The sequence below is a fragment of the Lepidochelys kempii genome, chromosome 14 (genome assembly GCF_965140285.1).
Source record: "Lepidochelys kempii isolate rLepKem1 chromosome 14, rLepKem1.hap1, whole genome shotgun sequence".
Taxonomy (NCBI): Eukaryota; Metazoa; Chordata; order Testudines; family Cheloniidae; genus Lepidochelys; species Lepidochelys kempii.
In genome coordinates, this window is record NC_136393.1 from 26,192,569 (window position 1) to 26,210,112 (window position 17,544).

The 17,544-nt window shown below is 47.4% G+C and overlaps 1 protein-coding gene across 4 annotated transcripts in view; it reads left to right on the forward strand.

Moving 5' to 3' along the window:
- Nucleotides 1-17,544, forward strand: part of MYOCD (myocardin) — a 471,633-nt gene that overhangs the window by 410,564 nt on the left and 43,525 nt on the right. For 3 of the 4 annotated variants that reach the window (XM_078848423.1, XM_078848420.1, XM_078848421.1), the window contains 3 exons: nucleotides 603-668; nucleotides 6,982-7,037; nucleotides 17,339-17,414. In XM_078848423.1, the coding sequence (XP_078704549.1) occupies nucleotides 603-668; nucleotides 6,982-7,037; nucleotides 17,339-17,414 (198 nt within the window). Of the gene's footprint in view, nucleotides 1-602; nucleotides 669-6,981; nucleotides 7,038-17,338; nucleotides 17,415-17,544 lie in introns of those variants that run through there. The other variant, XM_078848422.1, reaches the window with a different exon arrangement.

Sequence of the window (17,544 nt, forward strand, 5' to 3'; positions counted from 1 at the left end):
CCTTCTTAATGGATGCCCCCTTTGTGTCCCCCCGGCCAGTCCTTGGCACGCTTCCAGCATGCCCTGCGCTATGGGAAGCGCGAGGACAGACCCTTCCATTCCTTTCGGACATGCTGGGATGGGTAGTGAAATAGCCAGCAATGGTGACATTACCAAGTATAATGAGCCAACCCCGTTTTACTGAATGAGGCAGCTCAGAGCTCTGTTTCAGGTTCTCTGAATTTTAAATTGTTGCCCATTTGGATGGTTTTCTTTCAAGCTGTGAGTGCTCTTTTTAAATGAAATTTGAGGCTCTGGAGAACAGTGAAGAGGCCCTGTCTGTGTCCTCTCTCACCTGCTGGTCCTTCTGCCCTTCAGTCCGGGAACGCTGCCCTACAGACACAGGTATTGAATAAAACAGGATCACAGTGATGCCTCAGCACCTGCTTTGCAGGAACTCCCTTGCTAATTTTCAGGAACACTCCTCCCCTCAGGGGATTCCTCTCTCAGTGACAGAAAGGCGTTGGGCTTGTTGCTGAAAGCTCTCTCCTGGGACTGTTCGCAGAAAGTTACTTGCTTCAGGAAAAAGTTTGCATCTCTTCCTGACACTCTTTCTCTAACAGTTTTACAGTTACGGCTTCAGCAGAGAAGAACCCGTGAGCAGCTGGCAGACCAGGGCATCATGCCACGTGAGTACCTCACCTACCACTGTCTGTGCCACATGCATCACAGAGCTAGAGCACAGCCACCAGTAGTTCCTGCAGATGCTGCATTTGCCTCCTGATGCTTATACGTAGCTGCTCTCCAGCACCCCCCGCATGGCTGGGTTTCACTCTCACCCCCGGTTAGCAGGTTGGGCTCTGGGGAGGACCCTGCTACCTCCACGCTGCTCTAGCTGGCATTTGAGCACTATGTTTGGATATCTGTTATGTGGGTTATAACGCAGAGGCCTCCTATGGATGTCAGTGGTGCTGCCCTGATTTACACTGGCTGAGGATCTGGCCTGCTAGCCATCATCCTTAGCAGAGTTTTAGTCTCACTCTCTTGTGTATTGCAGGTCACCCTCCTGTTCTGTTCAAAATCTCTATTGTAGGTTAGCACAGGCCTGTCTGGGCCAAGCAGTTTGCTGCATGGTCAGAGCAGGAGTCTGATAACACATCTGAACCTGCAAAGTGCTGGGTCTCTCCTGGGGGTGCTCATCACCTGGCAGGTTCCGGCCCAGAGGCAGGAAACAGGCTGGCAAACCAACAGCAAGCTGCTGGGAGCTGTCTGGGATTTTCTGCTGGAATGAATTTCCCTGGAGAGGGGAGGGGCGTGAAAGTGATCATGATTTTTCTCCACATCTCAAGTGGTTTATGGCCTGGTGGTGGCCAGAGTCTCCCTGTCACAGGGCAGTGCCATGCAGTTAAGGCTGCACAGCTTGCTGTTTTATGTCAAAGAGGTGTTTAAATGAGTGTGCTAGTTTCCCCGACCATGAGTCAGCAGGGACTGTGCTACCTCGTGGGATTCATACCCAGCCCTTTTCCCAGGCACAGCCAGAACTCCCCAGCAGGTGCGTAGCCAGAGGCCAGCTGGCAGCCATGCTGAGTCCGTGCATCTCCTGGGGGCCACACCTGCTCCGCATCCCCTGGCCCCTGGATGAGTGGAGCACACGTGTGGCTGTGTCCTGCTCAGATCCCCCTACCTCCTAAGCAGATTTCCCTCTCCAGGGCTCTGCAGCCGCTTGTTCAGTTGGTGGGATCCAGCCCAGCCCAGCACTGGCTATAGCCCAATGTTTCAGAAAGCCAAAGCCAAACCGAACAGCACTGTGCTAGCATATGAGAGCCAGGAAGGGCAAGAATGGAACCAGCCTGCCTGCTGCACCTGCACTGCCTAGATGCATGAAGCCAGCAAGTGGCAACAATGGGGCCAGTCAGCTAGATCTCACACTTCCCTTCTGTCTTGTTAACTGACACATTTCATCCTAGTCTAGAACAGCCCTCCATTTACAGGAGCTATAATGTTAGCAATAACCCAGGTCAAGCATTTGTCCCTATACAGTTTGTCCTCTCACTGCCCCTTTAGAATAATTGCTAAGGACTGCAAATTTGCAAGGCCTAATCCACTTCTTACTTGCTCCTTTCTTTCTCTGTTATTGGCTATTGTACTTTATAATATGGACCCCCTTAAGGACTGTGCTGTTCAAACAGCTCTTAAACCCAGAGGATAGCAGTATGGTCTCTGCTCTCCAGTAACAAGACATTTCAGTAACAGTATGTCTGTAGCATTCCATTCAACACCTGGACTATCTCTCCCACCATCTTTCTAATTCTCTTGCTTTCATGAGTCTGTTATCAGTGTTAGCAATAGAAGGCTAATCAGTATAGTACTACCACCCTCAAGCATGCAAAAATCATGAGTCAGGCCCCAAATCATGAGATTGTCATAAAAACCGTGAGATTTTACAACATAATAAATTTTGAGTTCTTTTGATTTGCATTCTGGGTTTTGAGCCTGTTGGGTTCATACTTTCAAGCTTTTCTCTGCAAACAGGAAGTCTAGACATTTATTTTTTTTAATTGTTAATGTAAATTGAGATTCTTATGTAAATCCAAGAGCCTGGGGCTTTAAGAAAAACACCAAATATTGGCAGACTTATGATAGAACTGCAAGAGCTGGTGACAGTGTCAGATTTCTGTGCCACCTCTAACATCTCCTGTTAGATGACAGGCCCACATTTTAAAAGGGGCACACTCAAGATGAGCGTGCAAAAAGTCCCATTGCATGCGCATAAACTGGAGTTCTTGAATGTAAAGGTCTGTGCAGTTGGAAATCCCCCGATGGCGTGACTACATGGGGCGCGTGCGTTTTTAGAAATGGGGACCTAACGCTTTCTAAAGAATCCCTGCATTGCGCACGGCTCAGAAACGCACAGCAGAGCCACTAGCACTAGTGCAGAAACCTCAAAGGCCTTTTCCTGTTGCTCACAGCTTGGCCACACTCTCACCTTTTGGGCTGGCATTTTGTCTGGCAGCTCTGTCCAACGGGGGCCATGTGGAGAGAGACTAAGCACAAATGGTTCACTCGTTTTTGAGAATGAAGACAAAAAAATACTCTTTTGCCATTGTACAAATGTGCACATTTCTTAACAGCACTATCATGTCACAAGGAAGGATAGAAACTAGACATTTAACACAGGGATTGTTGCCGCATCTCACAGGTGCCTTTCAATAGTCCAGCTCGCAGGGGGTTTAAAAGCATGCTTTGTGCATGCACAGTCAATGTGTCCTAACAACAAGGGTCTGTTCCTAATGGTGTCCCCATGTTCTGCTGGCACTGAGCATACATATGTAAGCTGAGTTCTTGAAGGTGCACATGGACTGGAACCTCATTCCATACACTGAGGTGAGTATGGAATGAGGTGGAGTTGCTGTAATGCACAAAGTACAGTATATCAAAAAGAGCTGTTCTGTAAACCTGGGTGTCATGATTTTAAAGCTTGAGATCCCAAAAGTCACCAGGGCTGGATATGATTGTTTTATACAGTATATTAGAAAGCTACTCTATGAGGTACAGCAGCCTTAAGGAGTCACGAGATGTCAGATCTTAATCATGAAACTGGTCCAAGAGCGGACACTGTCCATTGGATTTTGGACAAGGGTAATTTAAAATCCTTCTGCCAGATTTTCTGCTGGCGTAATTCTATTGCAGAGAATTTAGCCTCCTCTTTATAACTGATCCATTTCTAGATTTCCACCCACAGAGGACAGAGAGACAGATTAATATTCACAATAATAGAAAATCAGTGGGTCAAAGTGTTGAGCAATCCCTTCTGGATACCAGTGAGTTACGAATGTTCTCAACAGCACTTGGAGGTGCTGAACACTACAATGTTCTGTAACCATTTACTGAAAGTGAAAGCCTCAGACAAATAATACAGAATGCACCAGGCTGAAGCATCTTAGATAGTGTGCAGCAGGAGTGTCCCATGTGGCAGCTGAGTTCGCCCCAACGGTGGGAACAGCCTGATGCTGGGAAAGGCCAGTCTGTGATCAGTTCCAAATGGAATAGCTAAAGCAGTCAGGGAGGCAAAGGCAAGGACCAGCCTTGCACAGCCTATGGGGTAGACTGTGACTGAAGAGAGAGGAAGGCTTTGCAGACATGCCCGTCTCTTCTCCCCCGGGAGAAATGGGTGACTGCCTTAAGTGAGAATGGCACAAGCTCCAATCTCAACCTCGCTCAGCTAATGGAGTCACACAGGGCAGAACTTGTGAAAGTAAGTAGAGAATCAGGCTCAGTGAAGTCAATGGAGGAACTCTGGATTTGCACTAAAGTAACGAACGTGCCCTGTTAGTGAATGGGAGGACCAAACAACAGGATCTGTTATTGAACGTCTCATCCAGATGCAATTTTATTGGCTTGATGAAAATGTTTTAGGCCTGATTTACTGGGCAAATTCACTCTGTGGAACTGCTGGGAAGCATTTGCCATAAAGTCAGGAGTATCGCTAACTGTCTATATTTCATGATCCACAAAGGGGCAGATTGTGTGGGTATGTGCCCAGACAGGGAAGAGTGTGCAAGGAGTCTTTCCCTAGCAATCCTGCGCAGGGGCCAGCCACAATCTGCAAGTCAGACTCTGCTAGCTGACCCAAAATGGGCTGGGACTAGCCATTCACTGCACCTGGTGGTGGACCAGCTGCTGCTGCAGAGATTGTTTCCCAGGATCCCCAGTAGAATTCTGGCCTAATTCATGCTGGGCTCCTGCTACACAGAGGCTCCTCCTCATCTTCCCAAACACAGCACTGTGCCTTAAAGGCAAAATCTAGTCCTAAAATTGGCGTGTCAAGTGCAGCAGCTTCGTCCATTTTCTGCAAAGCCACCTGCACTTCCAAACTGGTGAATCCCATCACAGATCTATCCTGATGTGTTGTCTGAAGAACTGGTGCTAGCAATACCTTTATTTGTTTTGCAGACTAATACAAGCTACAGCATCCACATAATTCCTCCAAAATCTTGGTAAATGACTAAATTCTGCAACACTTTCATTATGAATAGCATGAAATGAAGTTTGAGCTGGTCAATTCCTGCCCACAGAAACCTCATAACACTAGGACTTCGTAGTGAACTGGGCTATAAAAAGTAACGTCCCTTACTTACTTCATTTTTTTTTCGTGCGCTCATTTTATTTTGCTTTTAACTAAAACAGCTGTCACCATCCTCATGGCTGCTCACCAAAGCACGGCGCAATCATACAAGCATGTCTGTCTGTCTGCTCTTGAAATGTTGGAAGCAAGAAAAGGTTCCCTGCCCCTTTGTACTTTGGTGTGATCCATCCTACTTTTTCACTGGATCCATCCCCTTCCACCAGCCAATCCACCCAAAATTCCCCTTGGCCTCCTTTCCCTTCCCCTACATGTTTATTTGTTCTGCCTGAGCTCCCCATTTACTCCCACATTTCTGGAGTGTAGACTGGCCGCTAGTTTCTGAGCCCTGTGTAAAATGAATTTCTAACCCCTTTTTTCATTCCTCTCAAGGATCAAGCAGTAAGTTAGCTAAATAAATGGTGCCAAACAAAACAGACCCCCAAACTCCTCACTTTAGAATGTTCCTCCATTCAATGCGGGAACCCAAGGAGAGGTTTGAGTCTTTTTTCTTTTCTTGCCAGAGAAGAAATTCCGTGGAGACCCAAAAAAGACTGAGTCTTTCCTACAGATTTCAAATGCAGAACCAAACTCTGCTCTCATTTACACCCTGTAAATGGGGAATACCGTGACAGGGAGCAAACTGGGGCCTTGCTTTTGTTCACAGCCTTTATTTCTGCACTTTGGAAACCATGGTTTTCAGCCAGAAATATAAATAAGTTATAGCTGAGCTTTAACATAAAGTTCCAGGTATTGACATTAGAGGCTTTGAACAGCACTGGAAACAGATTCTTTACACTCAGCTCTTGGAAGTTGATACTGAGATGATACTAAAGAACTTATAGTCGATTGGTATTTTGAAGTACCCAGGAATAACAAAGAGTGGAATTCAGAAATTACCCAGATTTTCAACCCACAAACTGTATGTAATCCCTAGAGAGCTGTGGGCCTTAGCATGTGCCACAGGGACCCTCACCAACCAGGCTGGCCTCCCCTGCATGATATAATATTCTGAAGAGGGTGAACAGAATTGCACAGACGCCCTTCTCTTGGAAACCCTCTCTGGGGAAAACCAAACACCTTCAGGAAGAGTGTTTGAAAGTGGTGGCCAGGGCAGCCTGCTGACTTTTGCTCCCAGGCTAGGTCATGTGCCCACTTAGCACTCCCCAAACCCACAGTTCAGTTTCCCAGCACCTTTCACAGGGGAACGGAGAAAAGTGTTGGAGAGCCAGGAAGGCTGCTTGAGGGCAGGAGCTGCAGAGAAGGGGATTATGTAAATGAACAGAGAAGAGGTTGGTGTGCAGTGAGTGGAGAAACTGGGGAGGAGAGCAGAGAACTAAAACTTCTGAGTCCTGTGTTTAATATACACTTGCAACCAAAGTGAAGAATGATGAGATCCCTTTGTTTTTTCATGTTCTTTGGACTTGGCCTCACAGTTTGAGTCACTTGCAGGCCCACCTGCTGACCGAGTCCTTTAAGGAGGTCTCCTCTCTTCTGGGCACTGACACTTTGCTTTCTCCTCCCCACTCTGTTCTGTGGCCTCCTGGTGCTGTAACCCACCTAGAGCTCTCCAGGGAAGAGCCTCCCCTGGAAGAGAAAGTGTCCTGTTGAGCGCTGAGTTGCACAGCCTGCACCACCTCTCTGCCCGTGTGGCTTCTGCTCTCCCCTTGCTCTCCATCCCCTCTGCTCTCCTGCCACGGCCTGGTTGAGCTACTGGAATTTCCCATAGCTTTTCTGAGTTTTGAATTAGCTCAATAAAGAGATCGGCTCATTTGTGTTGCTATTTTTATAGCACTTGTTAAAATTCTATTGCTGAGTATTCTGGTGGCTGTTTGCTCCCTCCCTTGTGCTGATTTGTGCCTCTGTGTTTCGTATTGCAGCACTGAAATGCCCATCTGCATTCCATGAACAAAGGAAAAACCTGGAGAGAGCCAAGGTAACTTCTTGCACACATGTGAATGAATGAATTTGTGTATTATCCTCCAAGTCTGGGCAGGCTGCTGGAGACAGGCAGGGAGTTTGCATAAAAGCAACATTATAATCGTTGAGCCTAATATCCTGCTTCCACTGACATTAACACAGCTTAATTTACAGCAAGTGTCTTCTTTCCTGTCTGCGATGTGGACCTCAGCTGCATATTGCCCATGTGAAATGAGTGCAGACTATATCAAATGCAGGAGAGATCCAGGGGGTAGAGAGAAACAAGATGTGGATCGTAGAGATCTTCCAGAGTGGAAGAGAGAGATCCCTGAGGAAGATCACAGGCACCCCCAGTGTGGAACTTCAGACAGAACACCCAACAGTCTACCTTTCGTTTGCAGACATTTGCATGAATTGAATCAGGCCTGGCCTGGACCGCTACTGCCATCAATGTACTTACACCAGTGCAACAAATAGTGTGGACATCTGCTATTTGTACCACTGGCATTTACTTCACTTAAACCCTGTAACAAACTCCACCAGTGCAAACAGTGACGTTGCCTGCTGAGAGCATGGGTCGCATGAGCAGGGGAATGTGGGGGCGGGAGGCAGGCTGAGGGGGCAGGGGAATGTGGGGGCAGGTTTAGGAGGCAGGGGAATGTGGGGGGCAGGAGGCAGGCTGAGGGGGCAGGGGGATGTGGGGGCAGTGTTAGGCAGGGGACTGTGAGGGGCAGGGGAATGTGGGGGCAGGAGGCAGGCTGAGGGGGTAGGGGAATGTGGGGGCAGGATTAGGGGGCAGGAGAATGTGGGGTCAGGAGGCAGGCTGTGGAGGCAGGATTAGGGAGCAGGGGAATGTGGGGGCGGGAGGCAGGCTGAGGGGGGCAGGAGAATGTGGGGGCATGATTGGGGCAGGGGAATATGGGGGCAGGAGGCAGGATGAGGGGGCAGGGGAATGTGGAGGCAGGATTAGGGGGCAGGGGAATGTGGGGATGGGAGGCCAGATGAGGGGGCAGGTGAATATGGGAGCAGGAGGCAGACTGAGGGGGCAGGTAAATGTGGGGGCAGGAGGCAGGATGAGGGGGCAGCGGAATGTGGGGGCAGAAGGGAGGCTGAGGGGGCAGGTAAATGTGGGGGCAGGAGGCAGGCTGAGGGGGCAGGGGAATGTGGGGGCAGGAGTCAGGCTGAGGGGGCAGGGGAATGTGGGGGCAGGATTAGGGGGCAGAGGAATGTGGGGGGCAGGAGGCAGGCTGTGGGGGCATGACTGGGGGCAAGGGAATGTGGGGGGCAGGAGGCAGACTGAGGGATGTGTAGGGAAATGTGGAAAGCGTAAGATACACCAAGTGGGTGTGGGTGGAATGTGGGAAACAAGAGAATGAGGGGATTGTGGGGGATAGGAGGGGCATGAGGCATACTGATGGGGTTGGGAGGAAAGTGGGGGGGAGGTGGGGGGTGCAAGGGATGTGATGGGTAGAAGATTTAGGAGACAAGCAGGGAAATATGTCTGGCAAATAAATGTGGGGGCCAGCAAACTATGGTGAAACTATGGAGGGAGAATTCAAGTGAGGCAGCCAGCTATCATGTCCAGCTAGGGAGGGGATGGAGTGGCAGCTTGGGAAGGGGTAGTGGATAGGGTTGTCAGGCATCTGGTTTTTTACCAGAAAGCCTAGTCGAAAAGGGACCCTGGCCACTAAAAGTGTGGTTGGCAGCGCAGCGGGGCTAAGGCAGGCTCCCTGGCTCCACGCAGCTCCCGGCAGTGGCCGGCATGTGCAGCGCCTAGGCGCACGGGTGGACAGGGCATCTCCACGGGTGGCCAGGGCCCCAGTGCCCTGCCCTGAGCGCCGGCTCCACAGCTCCCATTAGCCAGCAACCACAGTCAATGGGAGTTGTGGGGTGCGGGGGTCGCCTGTGGGTATGGGCAGCGTACAGAGCCCCTGGTGCCTTCGTCTAGGAGCCAGGCAATCCGACCACTTCTGAGACCCGCCTGAAATAAGCGCCACCTGGCCGGAGCCTGCACCCTGAAACCCGAACCCCCTGCCCCAGGTCGGAACCCCCTCCTGCACCCTAACTCCCACCCAGACCCCGCACCCCAACCTCCTGCCCCAGCTCCGAGCCCCCTCCCACACACAAACTCCCTCCCGGAGCCCTCACCCCATACCCACTCCTGCACTCCAAACCCCTCGTCCTCTGACCGGAGCCCCCTCCTGCACCCCAAACCCCTTATGCCCAGCCCCACCCCAGAGCCCACACCCCCAACAAGAGCCCTCACCCCCTCCTGCACCCCATCCCCCTGCCCCAGCCCAGTGAAAGTGAGTGAGGGTGCAGGAGAGCGAGCAAGGGAGTGAGGGGGGATGGAGTGAGCGGGGGCAGGGCCTCGGGGAAGGGGCGGGGCAAGGGTGTTCAGTTTTTGCGATTAGAAAGTTGGTAGCCCTAGTAGTGGACCACCCCCCTTAGAGCTGGTTGAAGCATGAATTTGGCCTTGCAATGATCCCACACAAACTAGGAACAGCCAGCTTCGCCCAACAGTGAAAAAAAAAAGGTGATTTCTTGGTGACAGAATTTAAATCTCATGATTTTTGAACGCTCAGGTAGTTATACTGGAAACCCCCAATGCATTAATCTACACACAGAGCACTCTATAAATAAAGTAATAGGCAGTCCCTGCTCTGCACTTCTTTAGTGCTGGGCTCCATGTAGCCCTATACAGGGGGAGGGGCATTGAGGAGATAGGAGAAAGGACAGAGAGGAGTCCCTTCTCGCAGGTGTGCTGGGCCCAGGAGGGAGTTTCTTTACTCAAGCACCCTCCCCCTTTGCAGGCAATGCTGGCAGCTGTAGAAGAGGCCCTGCAGAGCCAGCTGGGGAGGATCCCCACCCCATCCCAAAGAGCTCTGTCTGCTCCATGAGCTGTGGGAGGAAGATGCCCATCAGCAGCGGCAGCACCTCCCATGGGGAAGTTCACCCCAGGAATGGGGCAACAGGAGGGGATCTCAGGAGCCCCCCAAAACGCCTGCAGGGTAAACCCAAAGAGTTGACAGCCCTGAATCATAGTGATCCCCAGGGTAGAGGAGAGCTCAGTGGGGTAGATCACAGAGATCCCAGTGGGGAAAAGAGCTCTCTGGGGTGAATCACAGAGATCCCTAGGTTGGAGAAGAGCTCAGTGGAGTGGATCACAGAGATTCCAGGGTGGAGGAGCGCTCTGTGGGATGGCTCATAGAGATCCCAGGGTGGAGGAGAGCTCAGTGGGGTGAATCGTAGAGCTCCCCAAGATGCAGGAGAGTTCTGTGGGGTGGATCACAGAGATTCCAGGGTAGAGGAGAGCTCAGTGGGGTGGATCACAGAGATCCCCAGTGGGGAGGAGAGCTCTGTGGGGTGGATCACAGAGATCCCCGGGGTGGAGGAGTGTTCTGTGGGGTGGATCACAGAGATCTGTGGAGTAAAGAACAGAGGTCCACAGGGTGACTCAGAGAGCTCTGAGGGGTAGAGGAAAGATGCATCAGCGAGATCAGGAAGACTCTTACACCTGAGGAAGGGGATCAGAATCCTGCATTCGTACAAGGGCTGACAGTGATCTATGGGGCAGGTTCATGCCTTCCAGTAGATGAACAGCCCTCCTGGCTTCTGATTCAGCCACTGAACTCGCAGAATGGAGCCCTAAACAAGTGTCCAGGGCGGAATTGAAATGCCCTTTGTCATCTGCAGTGAGTAGTCCCCAAGCAAGTCATACTTGTCATCACATAGCAAAAGCCTGACCTTTGGCTTTGCAGCATGCCCCTGGGTCCGCTGGGATATTGCAAAGCCTCTCAGGCAGTTAAGTACCTCCCAGGAGGTACCGGGAATGTGCTCTGCTCACACTGGCACCAGCTATCTAGCCCAACTCAGGCACCTCTCAATACTGCTAATGGCAGAGATAAGATAAGTGGCCATTTCCAGAAAAGTCTGAAAATGCCTGTGGCTAGATCACTTTTGGGGGAACCATGTCAGCTTTCCAAACTCCCTACATTACACAGTGGCCAGCCCCAGCTAAACCTAGGGTATGGCCACATCTCGAGCAGGGGGGTGAGTCACAGCTCAAGAAGACATACTTGCACTAGCTCAGAACAAGGTAGTGTACTAAAAATAGAGAGCAGCAGCGGTGGCATGAGCCACAGGAGGGGCAAGCCATGCCACCCGAGACCATAGGCATGAACTCTGGGTGGGTAGCCCCTCCCACCATGCATGCTGCCATGACTACACTATTTTTAGCATGCTAGTTCAATCAGAGCTAGTGCGAGTGTCTCCTCCAGCTGGCAATCACACCCACAGCTCAAAGTGTAAACATACCCTAGGAGGGTCTCCAGGGTTCACATAGCTATCCTGTTTGCCTGGGGCCCAGTTCAGAAAGCACACAGTCCAAGACAACAGGTTAGAAAAATACATGCAGCAAGGAATAAGATACCCTGCAGTGCTAATAGACAACAAACCTCTGATCTGCTGATATATCAAGTACATTGCATTGATTCCATTGCATCAATCCAAGATTAGCTAATCCAAAACTATCCCAATTTTCTCATTTGGTCTTTGAGTATGGTTTTTTTCATCCTCATTTCTTTCCCCATATCGTATTTATTAATAGTTGGTTCATGATGCATACAGAGCAATAATAGTAGCATGGCTATCTTAAGAGGGAAATACCTTGTTTTACATGATTGGCTCTCCGTGATTTCTAATGGAATATAGTAATTCATTCAGTTACTCTATGAGAGATTTGTTTGCAGCTAGTTGTACAGGCAGTTTATGTGAAGGAGTTAACTTGAAACATTTGGGAGTATTCTTGTGAACTAACATATTCTAGGTACTTGCCCTTTGTCTCCTGCAATCATAAATGACTAATGTAAGACACAAAACACCCCTATGAAAAATGAGTATGTTTAGGAAATTTCAAGCAATTTAAAGTATCCTTGAAGTATCGTATATTTGATTGTTCAAGTATACATTAATGTCTCTCTGTCTCGCCGTTCAAAGGCTTCCATTGGCTGCTTGCCTGGGGGAAGAGCAAAGGATTATGAGTGAGATGCCCAAAAATGTCTTTGTTCTCAGAGCATGCTAAAGAGCACCATGCATGACAAAAATATACTCCTGTTTATAGGGGTGCCCTTTGTTTAGGGCAGTAACCAGTGAATTTCAGAAGGATTGCTGGGTCCTTTCAGATAAGCAGCCAATGACATTTTGGTTGCTTATCTGAATCTTCTCCAAATTCCATGCTCTACAAACCTGGTCTAGAAATCTGATAATAACGGGTTCTTTTGTGTGTCCCAATATTTTCTGCTTCCCCTGATGCTAAACACATCATAATAACAGCATCTCCTGCCTTTGTGCCCCTGGGCCACTTCTCCTCCTACTTAGAACCAGGAAGGGCTAAGAAGAGCCAGAACTACAATAAATGTTAAAGTTAATACACAGTGGACTAGATGGTGCAAGGGGTTGTTGACAGACCTCTATGTTAGTGATTCGAGTCTCGCTTGAGTCAGGAAACTATCTGATGGCTGTTTGGTAGCCTATAATGTGAAATTAATTTAATTAAATTAATCCAGCACCTCCAGATACGTTATTCCAAAGGTCTTTCAGAGCACAGGATCTCACAGAACTATAGACACAGTTTAAGTGGTGTCACTGTGTCACTACACGCTGTGTGTATAGTGAAAAGAAAAGGAGGACTTGTGGCACCTTAGAGACTAACCAATTTATTTGAGCATAAGCTTTCGTGAGCTACAGCTCACTTCAAGGGATGTGTGTATAGTGACACCACTTAAACAAATCAAGGCACCAGGGAAACATGGATACATAGGAATGCTGTACAGGATTGGATCTACCACCCATCTAGTCTGATATGTTTTCTCTCACAGTGGCCAGTATTCGATGCTTCAGAGGAAGGACAATTATGGAATAAATTACACAGGGGAAGTTTCTTCCTAACATCAGACAGTTTGTGCTCTGAAGCATGAAGGCATAACAGGAGGTTAACACAAATCACAGGTGGGGAATGGGGGAGACAGAATGGCAAAACTAATAGGATGTTCCAAATTCTTAGCCAGTCAGAAGCAGTAAACTCAAATTGGCACCTGTCTAGCTGTGATCAGCTTGCAGTTTATTGCATCCATTATGGAAGAGGTAAGTTTTGAGGAGGGACTTGGTGATGGATTTATACAATTTGACTAAGGGATTCCTCCATGCATCACAGGTAGCATGGGAGAAATCATGGGGAGGTAATATGGTTAGTCAGATCTTTGAAGTATTATGTCATTACGTGGGTACCACAGTTACATTTCTCCAATGTAATGTAACTGGGTGTTCTCATTACTCATATAATGCCTCTTCCGTTTTGGAATCCTCTTTTGGAAGCTCTTGCAGTCAGCAATATCTGCACCTGTATTGCCCCTCTCTGGCCCACCACAGACACCCACTTTTAGGCTCCCAGCTCCTCAGCCAGCACTTCTCCTGGGCAGAGACCCACATCTCTCTCCCTCCCAACTGGGGGTTTTCCACTGCCTTCATCATGAGTTCCCCAGCAAGTCAGGTGGCCTAGGCAGGCCAGCTTTGCTTTCTTTTCTCAGAGGCTATAAACAGCATAATTGCCCCAGTTAAAAGTCACCGTACAGCCCTTTCTAAGCAAGCACATTTCTTCCTAAGATGAAAGCATTATAGAGAAAACAAAAAAAAACCCTACACACATGCTAGTAAGTTTATCAGAGGTCACGCCCACTCCAAGAAGGGCTCTGGTAGGAGTCAGTAGTTCAAACACTAACAAGAGTTTTCTGTGGTTATTAGGTCAAAACAGCTGTTAGCCCAGAACAAGCACACCTATGCATCTCTCCATTACACAGTTTTGGCCTTTGAACCTTAAATTCCAGGAACAGGTAATTAGCAGATAATAATTCTTTCCACAGGGCATAGCTTCAAAAGGCTGGATTTTTGCATAACTAGGGTGTGGTACATTTGCATTCTCCACTCCATTCTCCATTTGCACTCCCCCAAGAGATTTCCTGGGAAATGCACTTAATTTATGCTTGTCCTGAAAGTTCATTCTTGTCTGGCACATTGTTTCAGATAGTCCTTTGAAGCTTATAACACTTCCCAGGGTTTACATTGGCCATGTCTCCCCTCTAAAGGCGTTACATAAAATTCCACAATAATACATAAACTGGGAATTTTTAATACAATGGACTCCAAGATACTTAAACTTAATTCAATAAGATTTTTCAAGGATATTGCAAGAAATTGCCATATTTGTCACAATTTCTTGTTTCAAGGAGTTCCACAGGTTAACAGTGCATTATGTAGAAAAACATTTCCTTTCGTTAGTTTTGAATTTACTGGCCTCCCCTTGTTCTTGTGTTATGAGACACCATTCATTCTCTATACCACTCACTAGCTCATATGACCTCTTTTTATCTCCCCTCTAAACTAAACAGTCCTGTTCTTTTCACTCTCACCTGATAAGAAAGTATTTCCATACCTCTCATCATTCTCATTGCCTGTCTCTGAACATCTCTCTTTTTGCTAGATATGTTGTTAGATGGAGTGACCAGAACTTAATACATGATTCCAGGAGAGGACCTATCATGTATTTATAGAATTGCATAATTCTGTTCAATGTTTTCTCCATCCCATTTCTTATGTTTCTTAATGTTATGATTGCATTTTTTGACCATCTCTGCACACTGAGAAGATATCATTAAGCTGCCCACAGTGACACCAAGATGTTTTCCCTGAGTGGTTACAATTAATTTAGAACTTAATAGGGTGTAGAATCAGCGTAAATTCTTCTTTCCAATGTGCATTACGCTGTCTTTGTCAACACTGAATTTCATCTGCATTCTTGCTACCCAGTCACCGAGCATGGTTAAGTCCCTCTGAAGTTTCTCACAGCCTGCTCTAATCTTAACTGACCTAAATAACACTGTGCCATCTGAAGATTTTTCCACATCACTGCTCCCCAGTTTTTTCAGTGTACTAATAAGTACCTGAAATAACACCATCCTAGCACAGAACTTTGTGGCATCTCACTGTTTACCTTTTGCTATATTGCAAATTGACTCTTTCTTCCTATGGACTGATTTCTGCCTTTTAGACTGTTTCTAATCCTCCCTCAATGGTGTTGAATTTAATTATATTATAGTCACTATCACTTGGCAACTCAACTATAGCTGCTTCTGGAACCTACCTCTATGTTACTTAGGACTCAATTTAGCATAGTCCCTCCTCTTGTGTTCTCTCACTAGGGTGACAAGAAGTTGCTTCTCTACATGTGGATCTGAAAGGCCAGATTTTCAAAGTTATTTAGGTGTCCAAAGATGCCGATAAGCACCTAGTAGGAATTTCAAAAGAGAGTAGGTATCTAACTGTCCTTGACTTTAAAGGGAGCTAGGCATCTAACCTGCTTGGTTGCTTTTGACAATCCCACCTGGCACCTATCTGCATCTTTAGGCACCTAAATACCTTTGAAAATCTGGTCTGAAGTGACATTTGATCAGTTTTTATGCAGGTTCTAAGAGATACCCATTATAACTCCTTTTATAGATGTAGATTTTACTTTGGTCACCCTCAGCACTGTGCATTCGATAGCATTTTCTTTAACTGGAGACTGGGAGTATCATTTCACTCATATATTTGTAATCCTATCATTTGGGACTTGGATCTCTACCGATTCAACTGTGTGGTCCTCTCTACTCAGAACTGGTATCTCACTAGGTTCCATGGAATCTTTAAGATAGTGGGACTCCCCCATTTCTCTGACCTAATCATTCCTTCCTGTATAGTTTATAATCAGGTATTATAGTATCCCATTGATTATTGTCTTTCCCCCCTGTTAAACAGAAATGCCACTTACATCACAATCCTCTTGCAATGCTGGACATTTTAGCTCGCCTGCTTTTGCTTGTAAGTTTCTTTCACTGATATCCAGACATGTGTAGTTGGCAAACTCTGTTGAGTAGTGGAATGGCCTTTAACTAATTGTCAGATAGAACTCTATTGGCTACATCTGAAAGTCAATTGAATGACAATGACAAGCTGAAGAGCTAACTTGAGTATAATTTATATTTCCTACTGTAATAATACAATTAAGCATGTGTGTGAGTAGATGTGTGTTTGCTAATATACCCGTGTGTTTGCTGTACCCTTTTCATTTGCCTTTATATTGATAGCTCATTGGGCAGGCATCATTTCTTCTCTATTTAGAAAGGATCTGGCATTTTCTGGGCATTCCAATAATAATACTAATTTGTCACTTGAGCAAACAAGATGTTTGTTTACTAAGTGCTGTCCTCAGTGAAGGTCTCACTGTATATCAGTATCTATCTACATGTCTATTTCTAAGTGTTGTTGTAGCCATGTTGGTCCCAAGATATGAGAGAGAGACAAGGTAGGTGAAGCAGGACTTGGTCCAGTAACAGATGTTGCCTCACCTACCTTGTCTATCTATTTCTAAGGCATTTATCACCCTTGTATCTAAGATGAGGGCATGACTTTCTCAGCCATTTCACAAAGTGGAATTCAGCAGTTAAATGCAGAGCAACAGGACCTAGCAGCTTACATCAGGAAGTGCAAAGTACCCTGGAAACTGTGGGGGACTTAGAAAGGCAGAGTGTCATTATCAGCACTGGAATAGCCAATATACCTCTCTCTTGCAAACGGTGTCAGAGAATTGGTACAGAGGGTCAGGCTCCTAGTTTTACATCTCATCCAAAAGCTGGCTGGGTGAAATTCTGTGGCCTGCGTTGTGCAGGAGGTCAGACTAGTTGATCATAATGGTCCCTTCTGACCTTAGTATCTATGAATCTATGAATCTATTTCCAGCAGCGTAGCATCCTCTCGCACCATGCTGGGGTGTTGATTCAGCACCAACCCCAAAAGAAACATGCTGTGCTGTCTTGTGGGGGTAGATCCAGGCACGCACTGGTGAATAGTCATCACACGCGGTGAACAGGGCTCCAGCAGACTTCACATACTGTCAGAACAGCCTGGGCACCAGCAGTACTGGGGGTCTTGAGGTGCAGCTCTCTGGAGGCTTAAAAGGACAGACCTTACAAGGGCCATCTGCTGAATTGTCAACATTGATTCCAGGAGCATCACTTTGTCTCATTGGGCATCTCCTGTCCAAGTGTTGGCTAGTGCTTGAGTGAATAAGGTACCACTTAACAGCTCACTCAGTGGAGAAAAGCAGTTATTCCCTCTTCCTACGAAAACACGAACAATTCCAATAGCTGAGCAGAAAGAGCCGGCACTATGTAATTTACTAGCTGGAGCTGGTGATCTAACATTCTCTGTATTTCTGTCCTGCAGACTGAGGATTACCTAAAGCACAAGATCAGAAGCAGGCCTGAGCAATCAGACCTGGTCAATATGCACATTTTACAAGGTAAGGCTGGGTGAGCTGTTCCTCACATATTTTTAGATTTCTCCAAACCTTCATCTCTCTTGTGGCCCCAAATCTTCTGTTGCTTTCCTGTTTCTCTGCAAGACACACTTTTAGGGTTACTTTGCCCCAG